The 23,770-nt window shown below is 39.4% G+C and overlaps 1 protein-coding gene across 7 annotated transcripts in view; it reads right to left on the reverse strand.

Annotated features, from left to right (window-relative positions):
• Positions 1–23,770, reverse strand: part of JMJD1C (jumonji domain containing 1C) — a 314,652-nt gene that overhangs the window by 108,350 nt on the left and 182,532 nt on the right. For 5 of the 7 annotated variants that reach the window (XM_027835065.3, XM_027835066.3, XM_037905086.2 and 2 more), the window contains one exon: positions 8,001–8,114. In XM_027835065.3, coding sequence (XP_027690866.2) covers positions 8,001–8,114 — 114 coding nt within the window. Of the gene's footprint in view, positions 1–8,000; positions 8,115–15,222; positions 15,792–23,770 lie in introns of those variants that run through there. The other 2 variants (XM_037905088.2, XM_037905089.2) reach the window with 1 other exon arrangement.

Consider the following 23,770-nt stretch of genomic DNA (forward strand, 5'->3'; position numbering starts at 1 on the left):
CTGACCTCTGCTTACCCTGATGAAATACTGTGGTACAGTAAGACCCAGCTAAATGATGGCTTCATTTTTTCCTCCCATCTATTCTGGTTAGCGGTAGACTTTGAAGAAGCAGATTTACACAGATGAAAGGGTCCAACAACAAAAAGCTGGCAAGATATTTTCAAAGCTTTTTGTGTCAGCCATTTTTGACTTTTTAAAAGGACCCATAGAGAGGAACTTTTAAAGATGGTCATGTGCACACCCTTCCACTTCCTTCCTTGTGTGGTGAAATACCCCCTGCAGGAAATGTAATGAATGTGAAGAAATGGAACTGGAATTTGTGCTAACCTCCCACAGTCAGCTGTGCAACCAGCCACCCTCTGTTCTTGTCTGGGGTCATTTTATGTTCATAAACTCTTTGGGTAAAATTTAACCTACAGAAAAGGTTACAAAGTAGTGTTTGCAGGCCCTGCAATACTAATGCTGCTGTCCTGAGAGCAGCAGGCAGTGTAAGAACTACTTCCACCATTGGTTACTAGGCAACCATAATAGGAGCCTGTGGGTTCACTCCCTGCTCTGTTCTATCCAGACAGTGAGCAGAGAAGCAATAAGATTATTTGTGCTGTGCCCATTTTGTGCTTCTGATTCTTATATGTATTTTGTTGGGGGAAACATGTTTTAAAGGATTTGTTGTTGTTTGTCCGCAACATAATACAACTGATCTTGGCCTGTGAAAGACTGATATTGCCAAATGTTCAGATAAAGACACCATGTTGATGACACCACACACAGCATATATTATGCTTTAATTCTTCATGTCCTCTCTTTTTAGTTTCAAGCAAACTACAGTATTTAAAACAAAGGAACATAATAAGCAGCTTTGCTGCTATAATTCTGGTTCTTTCACCAGCAAGGAATACTACAAAATGAATTTATAATTGCTTAAATGAATGTGTTTGTTGGATATTACATATTGTATGCATGGTGTTTCAGAGAAGGTACAGATTTCAGTTTTAACTACTCAATCTTGGTTATACTTAAAATTTATAAGTTTATTGTAAATTCACTGATATTTTTAACAAACCACTTATTGGAACCTCGAACTGCCTAGGTAGTTAGCTGATTTTTTAAAATAAACATCCCAGTTCACAAGTATCCAACCTCTTAAAAATCAGTACAAAAACTGATTAATGGAGTCTTGCTTCTCAAATGCAATATTCAGAAATAATTGTTAAGGTTAGAATTTGTCTGAAAACAGCAAATTTTAGCTATGTTTAGGAATAGTGTAGGTGCTTAGTTTGAACCAAAGAAGTGTTCAATTAAAGGAGGGGAGGGGGGACACGAAATCACACACTTCCTCGTATCTATTCCGTTGTGCCTAGATATTTAAAAATTCTCAATTTAAAAACACCAGAAACGTCTACTATAGGAAAAGCTTTTTTTTTTTTTTAATACAATTTGCTATAATGTTTTTCAGAGAAAAGGCAAGCTTACCATTGTGTTTGTTGAAAGGAAAAATATACATACCACCTTACTACACTGAGATTTTGCCCTCATAAGGAGTAATTTTCAAGTCAGTGTACTGCTTAATAGATGGTTGAGTTTTCTGTATCTTACTATTTCTTCATTCAGTTGTTTGCTTTAGTACTATTAACCTACATATTTATACACTGATTTTTCTTGAATACTGGAAATTCCTTATGATGAACTCAAACACTGTTAAACTCAGTTGTAGTGGGTCAAAGTCTGTCCTGATTTTTTTCAATTCATAACAATGTGCAATTTGCAGGTCTATTTATAATGAAACTCTGCTTAGTGTGAATTTCTGTGAAATACACAACTTCACTGTAATATACCACAGTATTCATGTTTATAGATTGGAATGTGTTTGATGACACAACAGTATGCGTAAATTTGTTATTCTTCAAAGAAAATTTTAGTTAAATACAACTACTATCATGGTATCATTTTCAAGCTGGAGCTAAATGGTGAAGTGCTGTAGAATAATATACTAGATGGATATCTGATGACAAGTTGAAATCTTTCACTCTACAATAAAAGCAAGCATAAAATTACACCAGTTGGAAATCTCTGCTCAGGAGAAGCCCCAGATGTAATTAGTAGGACTGGTGAAAATCAGAACTTAAGTGAAATTTTAGAGCTGCATGGGGAAGCAGCATATCTGTCTACATTATACCAGACTCAAACTAATATTAGTGGGTAATTTTCTAAATGCTTGCAAGTTTTTGCTTTAAAAAAAATTAATATGCATTCATACCACACAACAGTATACAGTACACCCTCACTATAACAAACCCCTGAGGAGCCAAGCCATTTGGTCATTATAGCCAGGGGTTTGTTATAGGGAAAGAGCCCTGCTGCAGGGTGGGGAAGTGGGAGAGGATTGCTGACACTTTGAGCCCTGCAGCCAAACAGAGTTCCTCTGGCTCCCATGGAGCCCCTGCTGCTTACTGCTCCCGGGCCGGAGCTGTCTGCCCCCCACCTACCCCTGATTCTGGCCCCGGCGTTGGAGGAGTTGCCTGCCCCCCTCTGAACCCATGCTTGCAGCCACGCGGGAACTGTCTGCCCCACCATTTGCAGCCCTGGGGCTGGAGGACCTCTCAGCCCCCTCACCGCAGCAGGTGGGGCTGGAGGTGGGATCCAGGGATCAAGTTGGCTATAGCTCAAGGTTTACTATTGCAAAGGGCATTATAGTAAGGGTGTACTGTATGTTAATGGAAAATATAAACAATTTTAAAGTACATTTGCCATATTTTGGACCCAAAGTACAAAAAATATTGATAATTTGTCTTCTGTATCATGTTTCATACTCATGTGTGTTCATTATAGATATACAGTAGGATAGTGAATATATAACAAACATTTTTACACCCACCACTTACTGTGGGTAACAAGACAGAATTTTCATGTCATTGCTAAACCGGTTTGCCTCGATCCTCTGCTTAAGTCTGACTTTTCCCTAGAAGCAAAGAGTCTTGCCATAACAAGGAAATACTCGACTAACAGGCCTGACCATCCCAGATTAATGAATGAGAGTCGCACTCAGTCACACACAAAATTTTCAAGTAAGAAATAATACCTGCTATCTCCTTTATACAGCAATCAAAATAAAAACTGCAGGTATGTGATTGGTAGGCAATCAAAAATTATAGGGTGATAACTACTGCATTACATGGTCAGGATCTTGTAGGAACAAATTATAAATGAAGGGCCTCAAAGAAACTTCTTACATCTGTGAAGAAATGGACTGGCTTAAAAGCAGCACCCATACAGACATGAAAAATGGAAATCCTATAATGACAAGAAACATAGATGTATTACGTAAATCCATATATGAAGTGCAAGATTTACTAACCACGTAAGAAGATGAAGGTGCTATAAGAATCACCAGATGCTGTGACCTAGCTGTTATATGTATCCCATTTTTTGAAAAATAAGTACATTTAATGCTTGTGAAAAGGTGCTGGATCTACTATCACAGAAACTAAAGTTTACTGATCCTCACAGCAGATATGGGTGGCATAGGAATCTGTGGTTCAAAATTCCTCAGTTAATATGCCTCTAACCCTGTTCTGGAGTAAACACTTCTAGAGGGGAGAATAATTTAGTCTCCTTGCCTACTCAATCCTTATCCTTTCTGCTAAGACTAAAAGGATGCCCATTGTGCTGTTTTGTCTGGCTTGAGCACTTGTCATCTTGAAATTGGACTAAGACAACAACCTCATTTCTTCCAGGCCAGAAGACAGATCATCACGTTAGATGCCAATGTGTTTTATAACAACTGATCTGAACTGATCTGAGCAGGAGTCATACCAGTGATCTACAGGAGAAAGGTTCTAGGAACATCTATTTCCCAATAGTAACATTATGATGAATATGTTCATTATCTCAATTACAATGGAAACAGGCCAAAGGTTGAAGCACAGAATATGAAATTTGATGGAGTCACCCCACGCAGGTTTAAATCCAGCTTGTTTTGACTGTCACTGGGATTTGGCACCTAAGTGCCTAAATACCCTTTGAAAATGAGATTTAGGCTCTTAAATAAGTTAGGCATTGCAGCAATCAGCACAGCATGACTAAATACCTTTAAAAATCTGAGCCAACGGGGCTGAAACTAAGTGCTCAGACTACTACCATGATGTGTGGCAAAAAAAAAAAAAAAAAAACAACAATGGGGAGGGGGGTGAACCTAGTTCACCATAAAGCTTTAAAACAGTCTCTAAGGCTTCCATGCTGAAAACACAACACTGTTAGACTCCAAAACAGAGGGTTAAATATATTTAGGAAGGATTAAAATAGATCTATCTCTGCATACTTGGGTTCTTAAGTTCTCCATTCAGAAATAGGTTAATGGCATTGTAGAACGAGCAGGAGAACAAACTTATCTCCTGAACTCCAGAAGTCTTACCTCTGTTGCTTCTAGAAAGCAAGATGGCATTTCTAAAAAGTGATGAAAACAGAAAGTAGTTTAGACTGTATGCTCCTTCAGGCAGGGAAGGAGCTCTCATCTATTTTTTCACAGTGCTCTGGGACACCTGTCATTGGCCGCTTTCGGAAGATAGGATACTGGGCTAGATGGACCTTTGGTCTGACCCAGTATGGCTGTTCTTATAATGTATTTTACAGAAGGATTCCTTTATATCCTAGGAACACTACCATTCAATATTTTTATTCGCACATTCTAAACAAAATTATTGGTCATGAAACTACACTGTCCCTGGAAATGGGAGGAGGGATGTGCTTCTGAATACTGTTCACAAAATATATGCCAGTAACAGCTGACTACTTAAGTCAACAAATACTTACTATAATGAAATCTTAGTTCAAGTGGTCAGTGAGCTCAGCATCTTGGTATACAGCACACAAAACATACAAAATGTGTCTAGTTAGATCTAGAATTTAGGTTCCATCAGTACGTTAAAAAGACTCTAATATCAGTAATCTGTTGGTTACCATGTCAGTGAAATAGTAATTTAGATTCTTATTATAACCAAGTAATTTTCATTTGATGGTTCATAAATTGGGGATCTCAGTCCAGCAGTGGACAGCTGAGATGCATGGAACAATCATTTCTCTCTCACACTCAATGACGATCCTCTCCCTGTCAGAAGGAGGAACACTGGAGGCAGAGATTAAAGAAATCTTACACTAGTGTCCACTATATGTTATTGCTCATACTAAAGAGACAAGGTGGATGAGGTAATATCTTTTATTGAACCAACTTCTGTTGGTGAGAGAGAAGCTTTCAGACTACACAGAGCTCTTCATCAGGTCAGCTTTGTGAAGCTCAAAAGCTTGTCTCTCACCAACAGAAGTTGGTCCAATAAAAGATATTACCTCACTCACCGTGTGTCTCTAATATCCTGGGACTGACACAGATACAACTCTGCACTGCTCATACTACACCTTTTCAGTGAAAACAGGAATTCAGTTTCTGATATCAACAATCTGGCACAAAACTCCTCTCTCTTTAAAATAATAAGTAAAAAATATCTGTGACTCTAACTCCTCTTATGGAAGAAAATAAGAGATTGAAATGTCTTCTAAAGACAAATCAAGGATTAACAACTCCAGGTAAGAAGATCCCGACTCTAGTGTAAACAAAAAACTCCTAAACCTAAAAGCAGTCTTTGCAGCATCTTTAACCTTCAAATACCTACTTAAAAAATTTAATAGATACAAATGTTATAGGAGATAGTGTATCCTACTTCTTTCCATGCTGTAATTACAATAGAGTATTAATTATAAATAATTATGATGTAGCCAGCATTTCATGTGACAAGTGCACATTTTTCAAGAATTACTGTATTACTTCTATACTGATTTACCACCCCAATCAAAACTCCCGTTTTTTGGGGGCAAGGACAAAAGCCGCCCTGGCACCTATCCACTACAATTATTGCATGGCTAGGTGACAGAAATCAGATTGCTTTACAAGATGCAACATTCTTCTTCATACATTCACTTTTGCTTTACTGTAAATTTGCTCAGATTGTTCTCTGGGAATCCAAAGCAACCTACTGCCAAAATAAGGATACTTGCCACAACTGAAATGAGCAAGATTGGAGGAAATAAACTCTCATGCAAAGCTGAAGACAATTATAGCAGGCATTTTCTTAGTAAACTAAGAACAAGTTGGAAGATTGAACCTGGACTCAGACAAATAGTTTTGAATTTGCTTAGGTTCCTCAAATATTAGTGATTCACGACAAAAGCATCAACCATTAAGTGAACTGAAAAACAGAATTCTATCTATATAGGTCTTATTTCCATTTTATTTTTTAAGCCATGTATTTGGAAAAAATACTACAGTAATTTTGAAGGAGGGAGGAACATTACTGTGGTGTTGATCAGCCATTAACACTCTCAAACAGACTCAAAGTATTACCTTTGTATAACCTACAACAGACAGCCCCCCAAACTGAAGCAAATACTCACCAGCAACCACACACCACGCAACAAAAACACCAACCCAGGAACCTATCTTTGCAAAAAAGCCCATTGCCAACTCTGTCCACCTATCTATTCAGGGGACACCATCATAGGGCCTAATCACGTAAGCCACACTATCAGAGGCTCGTTCACCTGCACATCTACCAATGTGATATATGCCATCATGTGCCAGCAATGCCCCTCTGCCATGTACACTGGCCAAACTGGACAGTCTCTACGTAAAAGAATATATGGACACAAATCAGACGTCAGGAATTATAACATTCAAAAACCAGTCGGAGAACACTTCAATCTCTCTGGTCACTCCATTACAGACCTAAAAGCTGCAATTCTTCAACAAAAAACCTTCAAAAACAGACTAACGAGAGACTGCTGAATTGGAATTAATTTGCAAACTGGACACCATTAAATTAGGCTTGAATAGAGACTGGGAGTGGATGTGTCATTACACAAAGTAAAACTATTTCCCCCCCCCCACTGTTCCTCAGACGTTCTTGTCAACTGCTGGAAACGGCTCACCTTGATTATAACTACAAAAGGTTTTTTTTTTTTTCTCTCCTGCTGGTAATAGCTCACCTTAACTAATCACTCTCCTTACAGTGTGTACGGTAACACCCATTGTTTCATGTTCTCTGTGTATATAAAATCTCCCCACTGTATTTTCCACTGCATGCATCCGATGAAGTGAGCTGTAGCTCACGAAAGCTTATGCTCAAATATATTTGTTAGTCTCTAAGGTGCCACAAGTACTCCTTTTCTTTTTGTGGATACAGACTAACACGGCTGCTACTCTGAAACCTATAATAGAAAGACAGCTTATGGCAATTTGCATTGGACTGATTATAGTCAGAGTAAAAAAAGAAAATCAGTATTCTATCCCTTTTTATTTACTAAAGAAGAAATGTTTTGAAATCTTATCTTTAAAGAAAATCAAATTATGTTTTTCTAAGGATTCTGGCGACTAGATCCCTCACAAACACCATGTCTTAAACACATACACAAGTACATACTGAAAGTACTCTTCTAATTTATTAGGGCTATGATTAAGAAATCTGGAATGCGGGAATTGTGAAAACACACTTAGAAACAGCAGCAATTATCCATTTATGTCACCCATGAGGGAGGAATCAGACTATTTTTTTAAAAGAAAAACTACTTTAATTCAGTCTTACGAGAAGAACAATAAATAATCAAGTACAAATGCACTACTTGAGTTTCAATGACCAAAGCACATCTCCAGTAGAATAGACAATATACTGTTATCTACTCCATAATTAGCTGTATTAGTTAACTTTTAACAAACAGTTTGGAAATTTTATTTTGAAGGAGGATCTGTGACACAGTATATGTAGTTTTTTTCCCCTTACAGATTCACCACTAAAGTCTGTGAAATGGTGAGCACCTTCTGTTTCCATTGACCAATGGGAAATGAATGGGCTCAATATTACACAGGATTTGGCCCATAAAAAGCTTTTTAAAAATAACGCACAGTGGATTCAATTAAACTGGATGACTTGGACTTGTACACTACCCATATCTCTTACCTGATAGGGCTGAAAGGCACTATCTTCAGTTACAAAATCCAGTTGTTTGTCCACAAGGAATTCTAGTGCAGTGATTGAACTGTACACACTTTTTCCAACCAAGGGCTTGAATGTCTGAAAAAATAAAATGAACAAAGCTAAGAATTTCAAAGAACCAAGATAAGATTTGGCTCCTCCTTTACCCCATTGTTCCAGCAAATATAAAGTCACATGTGTTATGATAACCCAGTTAATGCTTAATTATCTCTTGCTCATTCAGAACAACTAGTCATTTAAGATAGGAACCTGAATGTATTTTGCTGGTTTGTTTGTGCTGTCAGTGGAAAGACTAGGGTGAGAACACAGAACTGCAATACATAGTCTTCCTTGTCCACATTGTTGTTGAGCAAGAGTGTGTTTACCACAGAAGATCAATGTTCCATTTCAGAGCACAGGATTTTACCCTGGCCACACAGCTGCATATTCAGGTCGTCTCTTTCAGCCTGCAGGTCAGGCTTGCACAGCAGCATCTGCTTAAGACAACATGGTGGAAGGAAATGCAGGCATGAGACTGCACCCTTCATCTCTGCTGAATTCTCTTCCACCATGCTTGGTCAGTTTCCCCATTCTCCTGTTCTCTGACACTTATATTGCCTCTCCTACTTTCATCTTCCCTTCTGCACTCCCTCCAGGCTACATTACTCCTTCCCCTACCAGCAATCAGACTCAGCTGCTCCAACACAGCAACCTCAGACAAAACATCTTTTAAGCCTCCAGTGACACGATCTTCTCTCTCCTTGGAGGGCTTCTTCCACACTTAGAGAGAGAACTATCAGCTCCTGCACACTGACTCAGAAGGATGTGCTTCTCCCAAGTGGAAATTCTGCCGCCTCTTCTGGCTCCAAAATGCTTTCGTACTCTCCCATTTAGTGCAAGAAGGAGAAACTTACAGAGAATGAGTGGGAAGAAAATATAACTGGGGAAGAAGGTTCCCCTTGAGCAGTCACTCTGATCAGTGGGGGTGGAGTTTCCCGGACCAGAAAAAGCATAGTGACAGTGTGACTGGACAGGGGTTTACTAAGAGGAGGAGTTAGATGACAGATTGGTGAGAGGGAATCCCGGGAAAGTGACTGAGGGTAGCGGAAGGAGATATGATGAGGTTGTGAAAAAGGGGCTGACAGTAGAAAGAGGAAGTGATTAAGGGACTGGGGGAAGACAAGAAAGGGGACTTTCAGCAAAGAAAGTGCAAAATGCAACAAAAAAAAAGAAGGGAAAGGAAGAGCAGATGAAGAAAACTGTACAAGATAGAAAATCAGGAATGAGGGAGTACAGGCAATAAAAGGAAAATACATCAAAACCGAGAACGTAGGGTAAGAATACAGGAGGAAAAAGGAAAAAATAAGAAATATACATACACTCAAAATGTATAATATAGAGATTAGTGAAAATGCCACATATGTGAGAGAGTGTGTGTGCAAGTGAGGGCGAACAGATAGCTAAAATAACGTGCCTGGGACAATCACACACAGAATTTTACTTCGGTCACCTAAACAGTGCAGCAATCATAATCTACACTGATATGCTGAACATGAAACAAGAAAAACTGGGAGCTAGCATCTCTGTAGCACCACTCCATTAAAACGTCTAGTATCTCACCAACCAGGCAGGGGCTTCTCCATTATGAATCACTGTTCCACAACATGACACGCTGAATCTGTCTCTCCAACCCCCCTTTTTTTTCCAGTTGAAGTGCAAATAAGAAATTTCACACTTGCTTTATTTATCTAAATCAAAATAGGAACATACTATGAAATCATCCTAAAAACAGACTTATTTCTTCTAGAAAAAGAATTCACTGTACTAATAACATCTCTAAAATAATAGAAATGGAAACAAAACCACACCCTCTTAAACACTTCCTTTTAGAGCTGTTGTGCAGACTTCATTCTGCACAAAACACAACTGGAAGACAAATTCACTTCACTGTTATTCATTTACAAATTAAGAATACCATCACCAGAGGTTACTATGTTTTATTAGGGTGTTGTCTTGTTACTGGTATCAGTAAAAAAATAAAAAAAAAAACCTGCAGAGTTTAGCAGGTCTGGCACTCATACAGCAAACGAGGAGACATATTCCCAGAGCCATGTATTAGTTTATTTTAACTATGTCCTATTTGGGGGAAGGGAGCTACTTTCTCTATATTTACCATGCAGATTTAGCATGCTACATTGCTCATTTCTGTATTTTCTCAATTATAATCCCTTCTATTACTGTCTCGGAGAAGGAAAAAACTCATCAACCAATCAGCAGTCCTCAAAAGTATGATAGCCGCAAGAGATTATTTGAGGGAGGGGAATGAAGATGAGAAGGGGCAGAAGGAAAGGAAGAGAGAGAAAAGAAAGAATGTGCTGGAATGTTGGGCAATCATGGATCCTCAATGGTTTGTAATTATGTAACTTCTAATACTTTACAGAATTCCTTTACTCAAGTTGTTTACATATAGCTGGCCTTGGAATAGTTAGTCTTTTGAGTCAGTAAAGAATGGAGTTCAAACCCTATAATCTGGAACAAGCCATGTGTGCCAAAATAAGTTTTAAAGAACAAGCAGATTAATTTAACAATTCTGATGGTTTAGTTTTTCTATTTACTGATTAGCATCTGCATATTTACATATACTCTACTTCTTCTTCAAACTGATTTTTTTAAATTGCCTTCAAAATTTAAGTCAACAAAAATGATTCTGTATACATATATCTGTACATAGAATGTAATTAACTAAACAACAACAACAACAACTATCTGGAGTGTGACTTAATGCTTGTCTTTGAGCAATACTACATAGTAAGTTACATATAAAACACCAGTTTATCTGATTGCAGGAATTGTATGAACTGATCCCAAATCATGTATCTGTGGTTCTCTACTCAGAAAAGTAATTTAATACCTACTAATTTAGTTTCTCTAACCCCCTTAATAGGCCAGCCCAGACAGTCTGGGAATATAAGTCCTCCTACAAGCAGACAGACAGAAAATAAACCAAAACTGTGCAATGCCACACCTCCCTAGAACACGGGTGGCAGGCCAGCTGAATGTGCTTAGCTTGAAATTTCCCAAGCAGTAATGGAAAACATTCTTATATAAAACATCTATAAAGAGAAGTCAGAATTCTTGGAAAAACAGTCCAGATTCCATCAGTGAGACTCCAGAACTGGAATGTAGTAATGGATTTGGAGAAGCAAAGCATTAAGTAAAAACACTGTCATTCTTCAACTGTTTCTTCATTTTTCTACCTGCCAGCACAGACAGTGGGAATTCTAGTAAGTAGTATCCCATGCCACAAGAGACATAAAATGGGTTAAAAAAACAAAAAACAAAACCTGAGAGACTAATCAACTATGGCATGAAGGACTCAGCGATCAGAGGTTAGCAAGTCAAATATATAATGACAAGAAAATACATACAAGGATGTCCAAGTGGCCTATTTACAAGACTATAGAAAAAAAGCTTCTTTACAAACCACAAAGTCTCTTGAGAAACACGTCTATGTGCTGGAAATGGGAAAAACTGAACATCTTCAGCCTACAACCAATCCTCCTTTACACGGGCAACACCACATAGCTTTCCCTTTTTATTTCTTGTAGCTATATGATTCTAGGACTTAAAACCCTAAAGGCCTCAATTAAGCAAAGCACTTAAGCACATACTTAAGTCTATATTCAAAACAGCACATAGGCGCATGATTAACTTTAAGCAACATAGGACTTCGGAGTTTTTCTGAATTGGTGCCTCCAATCCTGTTTATTTTACGGCATTGTGATCCAGTGCTTGGTCAAAAGAAGTTCCATGGAAACAAATGCTTTAGTTTCTTTATTACCAATGTCATTAATAATTAATATATATAGTGCCTAAATTGACTTGCTCCTTTGTTACATCATCAAATAATGATTAATACAGCTTTGTACCCGTGCATGCAGCAAAGTACCTGCCTGGAGGGGGCATCTAGCATAGCTCTCAGGCTAACACCACCATATAACTTTCAGGCTTTTGTGACCTTGATGCAGAAATTGGGTGGGTTAACATATTAAATAAATTACTCTCATTGCCTAACAGAGGTTCTCAAACTTTTTCATATTGTGGGTCTTGTAGACAAATTCCCCTCACCTCTGCAATCACACAAACCATCTCACCCATTTATGATCACTGTAACAACTATAGATATTGCTTACATAAAGTAGTAGTATCAAGAAAATGTATAGTGTATTTTTATATCTATTTAACCCAATTAAGCAGCTGGAAACAAAGTAGTCCACTACTATGTGACCAACCAGCTCTCTGAAGACCATCAGCAAGCGCACAGAGGGCACCAGTGGGGTCCATGGACCTCAAACTTGAGAACTGCTGTCTATAGAACGGTTTCAGAGTAGCAGCCGTGTTAGTCTGTATTCACAAAAAGAAAAGGAGTACTTGTGGCACCTTAGAGACTAACAAATGTATTTGAGCATAAGCTTTCGTGAGCTACAGCTCACTTCATCGGATGCATATAATGCATATAAATAATAGAATATTATTTTTAGAATGTCTACATTATTACAGTGGCTAATTTTCATTGCAAGGAATACTCAAGTTATAGCTGAATAAATAATTGTGTGGTTAGTTCATTAGGGTATTTTCAAATATTTAATATGAATTAATATTATTACATCTTGTTTAGGTGGGTATTGAACTCAAATGCCTAAAGCCCCACTCTTCAGCTCACACTAAGGTCATTTAGGTATTATTCTTATACGGTGTATTGGCCTTGTTAAAATACCCATTTGCCTAGTAAATATTTACAGCATTTTATCCATTAAAAAGTATTGAAATTAAATAACTGTTACTGTTTTTGACTAAAAGTATAACATTAATATTCACCAGTTTTTGCTTTCTTTAGCAAAAAAAATACAGAAAACTTGATACATTTTTTATTTAAAACTATAATACTTGAAAAGATCATTCACACTAATTTTATATATGCTAGTAATTAAACTTACTTTTCTATATATTATTTTCTAGTCAAACTGTTTAATTAAGATAACACAAACACTGGCACGTTCTCATTATGCTGCTTCATCATTAAACCTCCAAACAGCTATATTTTTTTCCCAATAGCTGTTTGTTGCCATGATTTATACTCAGAAGTAATTTTATCAAGTAGCAAAGGATAAAGGATAAATAAAATGGGTTTTGAAATTCAAGCTCATTTCTTATAACCTCTCTCATATAAAAGAGCCACAGGTTGTTGTATTTCCTGTGAGAGAGCTAGTCATTTTCCAATTTGAAAAACACATAATTTAGGACACATCCCAGCTTTTCAACTTAGGTCAAAGGGTTCTGGGAGTAATGTTTAACAACTGTTAGTACCGGCTAAAACTAAAATTATTAGAACCTCAGGGGTAATTAACAAGAGTTTCCAATTCTTTTAGGCCAAACTGGTGGGGCATTTTTGTTTTTGATATATCAAGCTGTGATGTACACAAATTCCTTCAACTATTATTTAAATAATTTGTTTCTACCATAATACACAAGTTCTACGGTACTAAATGACCTGAATCTACAAAAAGGTAAACTAGATATTTACATTTAAGTAAATGCACTGATTTCATAAGTAAAAAAAAATTTAAGTATTTCACACACAAAAAAATCATGACACACATACCTTTATAACCAACTAAATACATTCCGATATACAAATTTATTTTAGTATTTACTACATGCACTAGATACATTTTCATCTATGAATAATTTCTAACATGTTCTTCAAAAAAAAAATGAAGGGCACATCTAAAATCATCTAAATTCAACATACACCCAGTTTTAAGTGGCAAACAATGTATCCATTATTCATCTAAATACTTAAGTCATCAGAAGCATAATCACGTGTTCTACTAACATGCCAACACACCATCTTCATATATGAAAACAAGAAATTATGTATGCATTTATTTTAATAAAGCAAAAACTTAAAATTCTGCTAACATTATTCTGGCTTTTCCAGTGAATTAGTACTAAATATTTTATCGGTCTAAGTGCATTTGGAATGTAAAGAAATGTAAATAGAACATGTGCATAATAAGTAAGTAATTCAAGACTGGGCAGATCTATCATTCTGCTAGGTACTTCTACAGCCTTAGGGAGCTGCCATCTGATGAAAGTCACTGTGGAATACAATTCTGGCCACAAAACAGCCTATAATTCAATACTAATGCAGAAGACTGTTAAAGTAACAGAAAAATTGCTTTTATATTCTATATTCAGGGCTGGAAAAGAATATCTACCTACTGGTTACGTAAATGGCACTAACGTGTTAACTAGAATATCACATACTGAACCAAACTACAATAAATTCCCAATAGTGTGTGGATGTCTGCCTTATTATGGCCTACCACTACATAGGAAAAATGCTTAGAACAACTGTATCCTGTTTGGAGTTCCATGGTGCACTACATTCCATTCACATGAGAAAAAGCAGACCAGATGAGCCTTCCCTGAAAGGCATTTTTAAAATAAATCAGCCACAGTCCTTACAACACAATTGAGCTGCTCAACACACACCATGTTGAAAGCACACCATTTAAAATGTAACAGGAAATACATACATCGTTTACATTATTTTTTCCATGATTTTTTAATTTTGACTGTACTCAATCCTTTAAATATTTTTAGAAAACTACCTATATAAAAATAGGTTTTTGTTGACACCTTTTGCATCTCACAAATACGAGGTTTGCAAACAAACATTAATATAACCAATACCTTAATATGATACTGCAAGTTTTATTTAACATAACATTAGTGTCCTGTAGGAATGTCAAATCTAACCTCTCAGCCAGACAGGGCTTTGGAACAACCACCACAGTTGTTAGAAAATACCTGGGGTGCTATTAGAAGAAAAATCAGCATATCTGGAATAAAAGTTAAACTGTTTAAAAACACTGAGTGAAGTAAGGGCAACACAATACACAGCCTACCAGCAGCTTCTTATACTGTATCTTTTTATATATATATCTATTACTCCTTTCTCAATGTCCTAAGAGAACTGAGTTTTATTAAAACTATTTTTAAAGTGAAATACTGTTTTGCTATAGTTCTAAAACTGAGAAATCTCAAATAGCCCATTCCACACTCTGTGAAGAAAAAAATGTATCTAAAACTTAAGTATTAATTCAAAAAAGACACGAAAAGAACAAAATATAAATCTTACTTTGTCCTCGACAGTCTCAAAGTAGCTTTCTTACAAGTCATGGCAGTCAGATAGCTGGTAAATCTCCCATTTGTTCTAGAACAGTGTTTTCACAGGATCTCACCCACTCATACACACCACTTTAGTCTTCAAAATCAAAAGAAAATGTTTTTTAATCAACTATTTCCGGATTCACTTGCATCTTTGACACTGAACATTCAGAAAAGCTAAGAAATGAAAATCAAGCCCAGGCTGTAACCTAACAAGTATTCGACGAGCAAATCCTGTCTCCGTCTCAGCCCTGGCACGGAGGCGGAGTACAACTCGGTCTTTGTCATCAACAGTGTGGTGTTAACGACTGAGAAATCCTGCAGCTGAAGCACTACTGCGTCCCCAGATCTGGGTCATGATAATTTCTGCCGAGCCTGCTTACATAACCAAGCAGACACTCCAAACAGACAGCACATCAAGACAGCAGCTAGATATCCACAGAAAAAAAGCCTCTCGAAGGATACTTCTCTCTGTCTGGAAACACAGTGCAATAGCTTCCAGCAGCGCAGACACCCAAATGAGAAACCAGCTCTTTGCTTAGGGCATGTTGCAAGAAGGGAAGAGGCGGTGCTCTGTAAACTGTAACTAATCCCCCGTCACAGGTGGTGATGGAGTCACTTCCAGCACGAGTCACATTACTGATTACTCATTTGGCTGGCCAGAGAGAGTGGGTCATAATTTTAACTACAGACAAAGCCAGACTAGTGGCGAGACTGACAGCTCAAGTTTACCGTCCTTGCCATACAGCAAATGCAGATATCAAGTTTTCACTTTCCCGATTTACTTGAAAGAGACAGGGTTTAAGAATACAAATGGTAGGCCTCTGGTGTCTGTCTCGCTCCTAAAGGAGAATGTCAATTTGGATTCTAACACCCTAGCCATTCTACAATTTTATAGCAAACTGCTACTAAACAATTCTGATTTCCTAAACTGTTTTAGATAATGAACAAGAACCGGTATTGGATCTAACTCTCAAAACAATCTAATCTTTAATTGTTAGCAAAGACAAGTAAAATGCAATTTGTGCAGTGTATTAGTATTTTACAAAATCTAAGCTTTCTTTCTTTCAAATCTCAGTGTAATAAACAATGTAAACAGCTTTGATTCTGATTTTTTTTAAAGAAACACACCAGAAACCTAACTTAGTTTGCTGTTCATTCACTATTATTATTATTATTATTATAAAAGTGCCAACAAATAGCCCTAAAACTGGGGAGGGGGAAAAAAAGATGGGTGCAGGATAACAGCTTTAATACGGGACTGATTTAAGACCAACATGCACTCAGATCAGAAGACGGTAAGGTAAAGTACATTCACAGCCAGGGGATTAAGCTATACGTCTTTTGCTGCTACAAGCCAACCACACTGCAAGATGAAATGGATTTGTGAAGTCTGGCAGGGTTTTACTATTTGGAAGCCCTTTAGTTTCCCACAATATATGTTAACAGTTTATAACTGATGCAAAAGAAAAGGGGAGTTTTAAGTGTACATTTTTCCCCTCACTTTCTGAATACAACCTCCTAGCTGCTCTCCACTGCCAAATATTTCCAACTCAATAAAAATATGTGTTTTGCTGCTTTTGTACAGGAATTGCCAACTTATATAGTTACAATAAACAAAAAGACATGACAGATTTTATTTGATAACTTGCCATAAATTACTGTAAATTTGATTCTACATGCTTTGTGCTTTTATTAATTATCGTTTGCATTAAAAACAGAACGAACAATGCACCAGACTTTCTAAAGAGGAAAAAAAATGTGTGAGGTGCAGTATCTAATATAAAAAACTGTTTCCAAACAATTATTCTAAAAATTCAGCAGTTATGCTCAATCTACTCTTCAGTTTTAGTTCACATACACAGCAGGTAGAAAAAATCATAAGGAAGGCTGAGATTACCAAACATACAGGCATTATTTCCTCCAAACTCTTTAAACAAAAAACAGTGGTACATTCTTTATTTTATGGCAGTCCGGGGAGGGGGACAGTTTGCCAAGAAAATAATATGAAATCAATTCTTGACTACCCCTGTTCTCATACTGAATTATTCCAAATGACAGACATAACAGTGAACTGGAATGCAATAAATATACCAAGACATGAAACCATAAAATTATGTGAGGTTAAAAATTAAAGGTGAACTGAAAGGTCTTTTGCCCACTAAAGACATTCTTCAGGGTAGGGTTTCTTCCATAACAGTTCACGATACCTTATACACAAAACCAATGCATCAAACCATGATATCTGTGCTCACTTTAGGACATTACCTAGCCTAAATTAAGGCTGCATAACTGCACTTTAATTCAACGGGATTCTTATCCTCTCCTCAGAAATAATTTTGAATTTTGACATTCCTTGGCCTTCTAGGCCTGCCAGTTCCAAGTGACAGAATCAGAATGGCTCAACCCAATTGCCACATATGGCAATCAGGGTTTTAGGAATGTTTTAAAGACATTTCTGATACCTGCAGACTGAATAACTGTTTGATTTCAATAGCTAGAGAAATCAATTTAAACAGGCTGCATGGACCCCAAATTACACCTTTAGCAGAACGCACCCAGGGAAAGGTGATTTCAAGGGGTCTATTGGACTAAACAAACCTCTTCACAATCAGAGTTATCTGAATGTGTGGGGAAATGTTTAGGAGGGATGGATAGTACCTTCTTCCACCACTGGCAGATGATCAGAGGTGGAAGGTCTCCTAGATATACTTGGCCCTGCCTTAGTACAGGGGGCTGGACTAGATGACCTCTTGAGATCCAGTCCTACAATTCTATGATTTTATACTCCTAACCAGCAGTCAAAGATATGAGAGCTCTTCCTCACCCCCACCAAAGAAACATTTTAAAATAAAAACTTTAGTCACATTAACTTCACTAGATTTTCCTTCTGCTATTTTTTTTTTTTTTGAAACATTTCAACTACTTTCACCAACACCAAGATTGGTCATGAGAAGAGATGGCAGTAGAGAAAGAGAAACAGCACTTCTTTAGACTTTATTTACATCAATTTCATACATTTCTTGAGATGCTCATCAATTCTCTGGCACTGAGCAGAACTTCCCTCACTCCCTTATGCTTCAGGGATAATCATATCAAATAGTTTAGCTCTGTGAAAGCTTCTCGTATTGACATGACTTGGAGTTGTTGGCTCAGCACCTATAAAAATCAGGGCTTTAGCTATTAGCGATAGCAGCAGCTCTTTCAGGGGAAACAGAACCTTGGCTTCCCAACTTGTCAAGCAAGCAAGCAACAAACAGCAGTATTTTGTTTTGAAATTATTTTTAATTCTATACCTGCACTAGGCTAATACTTTGCGATCTTGGTTTTTAAAAAGCATTTTAGTTCACCCTTTAATAAGATGACTGTAGTTGTAGACCTCCCTAAAGAAAAATATACTGCTACTTCTCTTACTAACTACTTCCATTCACCTAGGCCTTCCCCCGCACCCCATTTACTAAGCCTTTCAGTAAGAGTTCCACTGCTGCAATTTATTCCAGTATTGAAACAACTGGAATATGCCTGTTACAAAGCACAATATATTTTTGTGATATTTAATTACTGAAATTCTGAACTCTCTGCACAACATCTGTCACAAGGCAGACAATTCTTAATAATGTCCAAGGCAGGCACTTGTTAAAATATAAATCACAAGGCTGTCTGGAGGGTTGACAAGTTTGAGTGTTTGGACAAAGCTTTATTAATAGACTGCAACTTAATAACAAAGAAAATTAATATCTACTATGGCAATTCTTTTGCACACTAACGAAAATATTTTGCTAAAAATACTTAACTAGAACCACATATGCATGGAATAGTAGCTAAAAGTAAATGATAAATTAATTTCCATTTTAATATTTTATTTTACAGTGTTCTCAATGAAAATCCACTAACCATGCTAGGGACCTCTATATTCTGAGATAGTTAAAACTGGTGCAAACAGCTACAGTAGGTCCGCTACACCAATATAAAAAGATTTATACCAGTGTGGCCTACTCTTGTAATTTACAATATTTTTGTAAAACCAGTGTTATAAAACCACTGAAGATAAAATTAATATATCACTTAAAAATGAGGGTCTTGTAACATGGAATATGTAGGTGACTTATTTCTGAGACTGATAGAAAACACTAATATCTGAGTTTGTTGTTGAAAAACACGAACTTATACACTTGAACAGCAGCTTATTTTACAGTTATATACATTTCAGCACTACTTTAAATCAGCATTTGCTTCATTTCACAACCAGGCATAAACTCTGTCCAACGATCCATATCATAAACTTAAAAAACAGAGCTGTCTTTGTTCCTTGGCACTGCCAGTCTCCTATGGAATCAAGCAGCACACACAACTGCAGTTGGCAAACAATCCATGACCTTCATTTACTGTCTTGGCTTAATGCCACAGGATTCATGTGTTACTGGTAACATAGTGTACCTATTTTACAGAAAAACCTTCAAACTAGCTTTAAATCTATGAAAAGTATCCAAACATTTCAGCCATTAAAGAAAACTGTATCGTAATTTGTAAATTTTGCTACTATTAAAAATTTCTTTGGTATAGTCCAAGAACACACCCAACTCTTTTAATCTGATTAGACAGACAGACAGACAGACATGAGACAATGTATTTTTCAGATTTTGTGTTTTTAGAATTTGGGATAAAAAAAATCTAGGTGAAATAATATAACAGCAATTTCAGTTTTACAATTAATTTTTTAACCCATTCACAAAGATGGGAGGGAGGCACTTTGTAACCAAAGGAGGACTTGTGGCACCTTAGAGACTAACCAATTTATTTGAGCATGAGCTTTCGTGAGCTACAGCATCTGATGAAGTGAGCTGTAGCTCACGAAAGCTCATGCTCCAATAAATTGGTTAGTCTCTAAGGTGCCACAAGTCCTCCTTTTCTTTTTGCGAATACAGACTAACACGGCTGTTACTCTGAAACTTTGTAACCAGTTTGATTATTTCTCCAAGTAAACTTTAAAACTTTCCTTACTCAAAGAAAGCAACATACAATAGTTGCATGTTCAATACATTTTCAGTCATGTTTGTTCATTCAGGTCCTACCCAAATTTTGAACAATATTTATATACAAAACTACAAGGGGAATGTTCGTTATTGGCAAGGGCAGCACCTCATTCAGCTTCTTTGTTGTAGCGGAGGAAGAGGAGGAGTCTCAATGGCAAGCTGAACCTCATATCTGCAAGATGTCTGAGCCAGCATTGCAACCGTGAGCCATTGGCCTTCAGGTAGGCTTCTGGCATAACAGCCAGAAAACAGCATAAGCATGGGTAAATTAAAAGCATACATGGCACACCAGGAGCTTTATGGGTTACCTCTATGTTTATTTAGGTTGAGGGTGAAGTTAAGAGGTTCAGCTTCAATACAGTGCATATCAACATAAATTTATTTATTAAGTGCATTATCGTAATGCCCAGTCATTGATCAGGAACCCCTTTTGGTAGGTGCCATACAAACAGACTAAAAAGATGGTCCTCACCCCGAAGAGCTTACAGTCTAAATATAAAACAAGAGACAATAAAACGTAAGCAGACAGACTAAAAGGGGAGTACATCCTTGACCCATCAGCTGTCTTCCACCCAGTCGACCATGCTCTTCTTCATGAAATCTTGTCCTCCGGTGGCTTCTGAGACTCTGTCCTCTCCCGGTTCTCCTCCAACCTCTCTCTAATCACTCCTTCAGTGTTAACTTCAGAGGATTCTCAACATCCCCTCCCACTTTCTGTGGAGGTTCCAAAGGACTCTGATCTTGATCCCCATTTCTCTTCCCTCTACATTTTATCTCTGGATAATTTCATGTGCAAACACAAATTCAACTATCATGTCTAAACTGACCATTCAGATTTCCTCTCTACTCCAGACCCCGTCTCCTTCTGGCCAAACTGAAATCTCAACTTGTTTCTCTGACATCTCTTTTTGGATATCTAGCTATCAGCTCAAGCTCTACATGACTAAAAAGAGCTCAATCTCCCTCCCTGCCACTTCCTTTCTTGATCACTGTGGACACAACACTATTGTTCTGCTGGTCATTCAGGCCCATAACCTGCGTGGCATCTCTGACTCAGACCTCTCCCTAGGTCTTCACTTCCAGGCTACGTCCAAATCTTGAAGAATCTTTCTTCATAACACCTCAAAGATACTGCCTTCTCTGCCCAGTTAAAACTCTTGTACAGACTCTTAACGTGTCTTGATTATTGCAACATTCTTCTTTCTGGCTTTGACTAATGTAATCTTGCCCCATTCACATCCATTCAGAATGCTGCTGCAAAGATCATTCTTCTAACAGGTCACTCTCACCATTCTACCCCTCTAGTTGAATCCCTACATTGGCCCCTCTTTTATTCCACAAATGTAAGCTATTTGTCTTCACTTTCTACTCCTGGGGGAATTCTGCGCCAAAAAATTAAAAATTCTGCACACAATATTTTAAAATTCTACAAATTTTATTTGTCAATAAATAAATGTGGCTCCACCATGGCAGTGGGGAGCACAGGCCACTGGCTGCATTGAAGTGAGAGATCACCCTGAAGCCTCCACCTCTCCTGGTACAGGAACTCAGTAGTGAGGCTGCACCTGACCCTGACACAGTTCAAGGGCTGGGCCTGCCCCAGAAATACCCCCAGGCCCTGCCCCTCTGTGCCAGGTGTGGGTGGGTCGACTCAGCCCAGCAGGCTCCAAGTGTGGAGGGGTTTAGTGTGGGGGGGATCCAGGCATGGGGTGAGAAGTTTCAGTGTGGGGCAACCTGGGTGAGGGCAGCTCAGTGGGAGATCTGGATGCACAGAGGCTCATTGCGGGGTTCCGGGTGCAGGGGCAATGGTATCCAGGTAAAGGGGATTCAGGTAAAGTTGGCTGGGGCTCAGGAGGAGGGGCTTGGTGTGTGGAGATGGGGCTCGGGTGGGAGGGGGGGGAGATCCGGGTGCTGGAGGAGTGGGGCTTGACGTGGTGAGTGTCCAGGTGCAGCTGGTTGGGGATCACTGGGGTGGAGGAGTCTCAGAGGGGTACAGGTTTAGAGAGGTAGAGCTTGTCAGGGTGAGGGTTTGATGGGCCTGCTTAACAGGGGAGCCCCAGCTGCTGCCAAGGGGACGCCACATGCTGGGCTCCCGCTTTCCCCTATCCCCTTTTCTTCTGCATTCCCCTCCCTCTGCCCTCCCCACTGCCTCTTCCCCTCACCCCTCCCTACCCAGCCCCACCGTGGACACTCACTGTTTCAAGAATAGAAAACAGGAAGGCTCCTAGCACACAGAAGGGGAACGACTAGCACTAGGACCCAGGAGGCAGCGTTCAGCTGCAGAGTCAGCAGAGCCGAGACACAGCCTCCTTCAGCTGGGCAGCTCTGTGCTTGCAGAATGATGGGGGGCAGTGGCATGTAAGCCCGTGAGCCCCCCCATACCTCACCTCTGTTTGGAGGGGGCCATTCCCCCCCTCCCCCCCGCGAAAGTGGCCCATGGTCAACCTCTGCCCTTCCCCGCTCCCCCAGTGCAGCTTCCCTTTGCTTCCTTGCCATTTTCTGGAGGGAAACACAGGAAATCTTTGGGTGGGGGAGGGTGTTTTCTGTGGGTGTGCAGTCACAGAGAATCCCCCCAGGAGTAACTTTCAAGACCCCTTCATGACCTATCCCCAACCTACCACTTATCTCTCATTCACGATCAAGATGTCAACTCCTCCCTGTGATGAAACCAAGATGCCAGCCTCCACTGCCCACTAGTTACATCAGGGGTGGGCAAACTTTTTGGCCCGAGGGCCACATCTGGGTGGGGAAATTGCTTGCAGGGCCGGGGCAGGGGGCTGGGGTGTGGGAGGAGGTGTGGTGTGCAGGAAGGGGCTCAGGAAAAGGGGTTGGGGCAGAGGAGGGGTGCGGGATGTATGAGGGGGCTCAGGAAAGGCGGTTAGGGTGCAGGAGGGGTGTGGAGTGCAGGGGGTTGAGGTGCAGGACGGTGCGGCAGGGGCTCAGGACAAGGAGTTGAGGTGCAGGAAGGGTGCAGCGGGGGCTCAGGGTGGGGAGCTGGAGTGCAGGAGGGATGCGGGGTGCAGGCAGGGGGCTTAGGGCAGGGAGTTGGGGAGTGGGTCGCAGGAGGGGTTCAGGCTCCGGCCCAACGCCACTTGCCTAGAGCGGCTCCGGGGTGGCAGCAGCGTGCACGGTGGCCAGGGAAGGCTCCCTCCCTGCCTGCCTGCCCTGGCTCTCGCCCCTTACCACTCCGGGAAGCGGCTGGCACCACGTCCCTGTGGCCCCTAGGGAGGGGGTGCAGAGGGCTCCTCGTGTTTCCCTTGCCTGTGGGTACCTCCCCCGAAGCTACCATTGGCCGCAGTAATCCGTTCCGCAGGCAAGAGCAGCGTGTGGAGCTCTCTGCCGCCCCACCCCCATGGGCTGCAGGGATGTGGTGTGGCCACTTCCAGGAGTGGTGTGGAGCCTGTGGCGGTGGCAATCCAGCGGGCCAGATCCAAAGCCCCAAGGGGCTGGATTTGGCCCGTGGGCTGTAGTTTCCACACCCCTGAA

Source organism: Chelonia mydas, chromosome 7 (assembly GCF_015237465.2).
Source record: "Chelonia mydas isolate rCheMyd1 chromosome 7, rCheMyd1.pri.v2, whole genome shotgun sequence".
Lineage (NCBI taxonomy): Eukaryota > Metazoa > Chordata > Testudines > Cheloniidae > Chelonia > Chelonia mydas.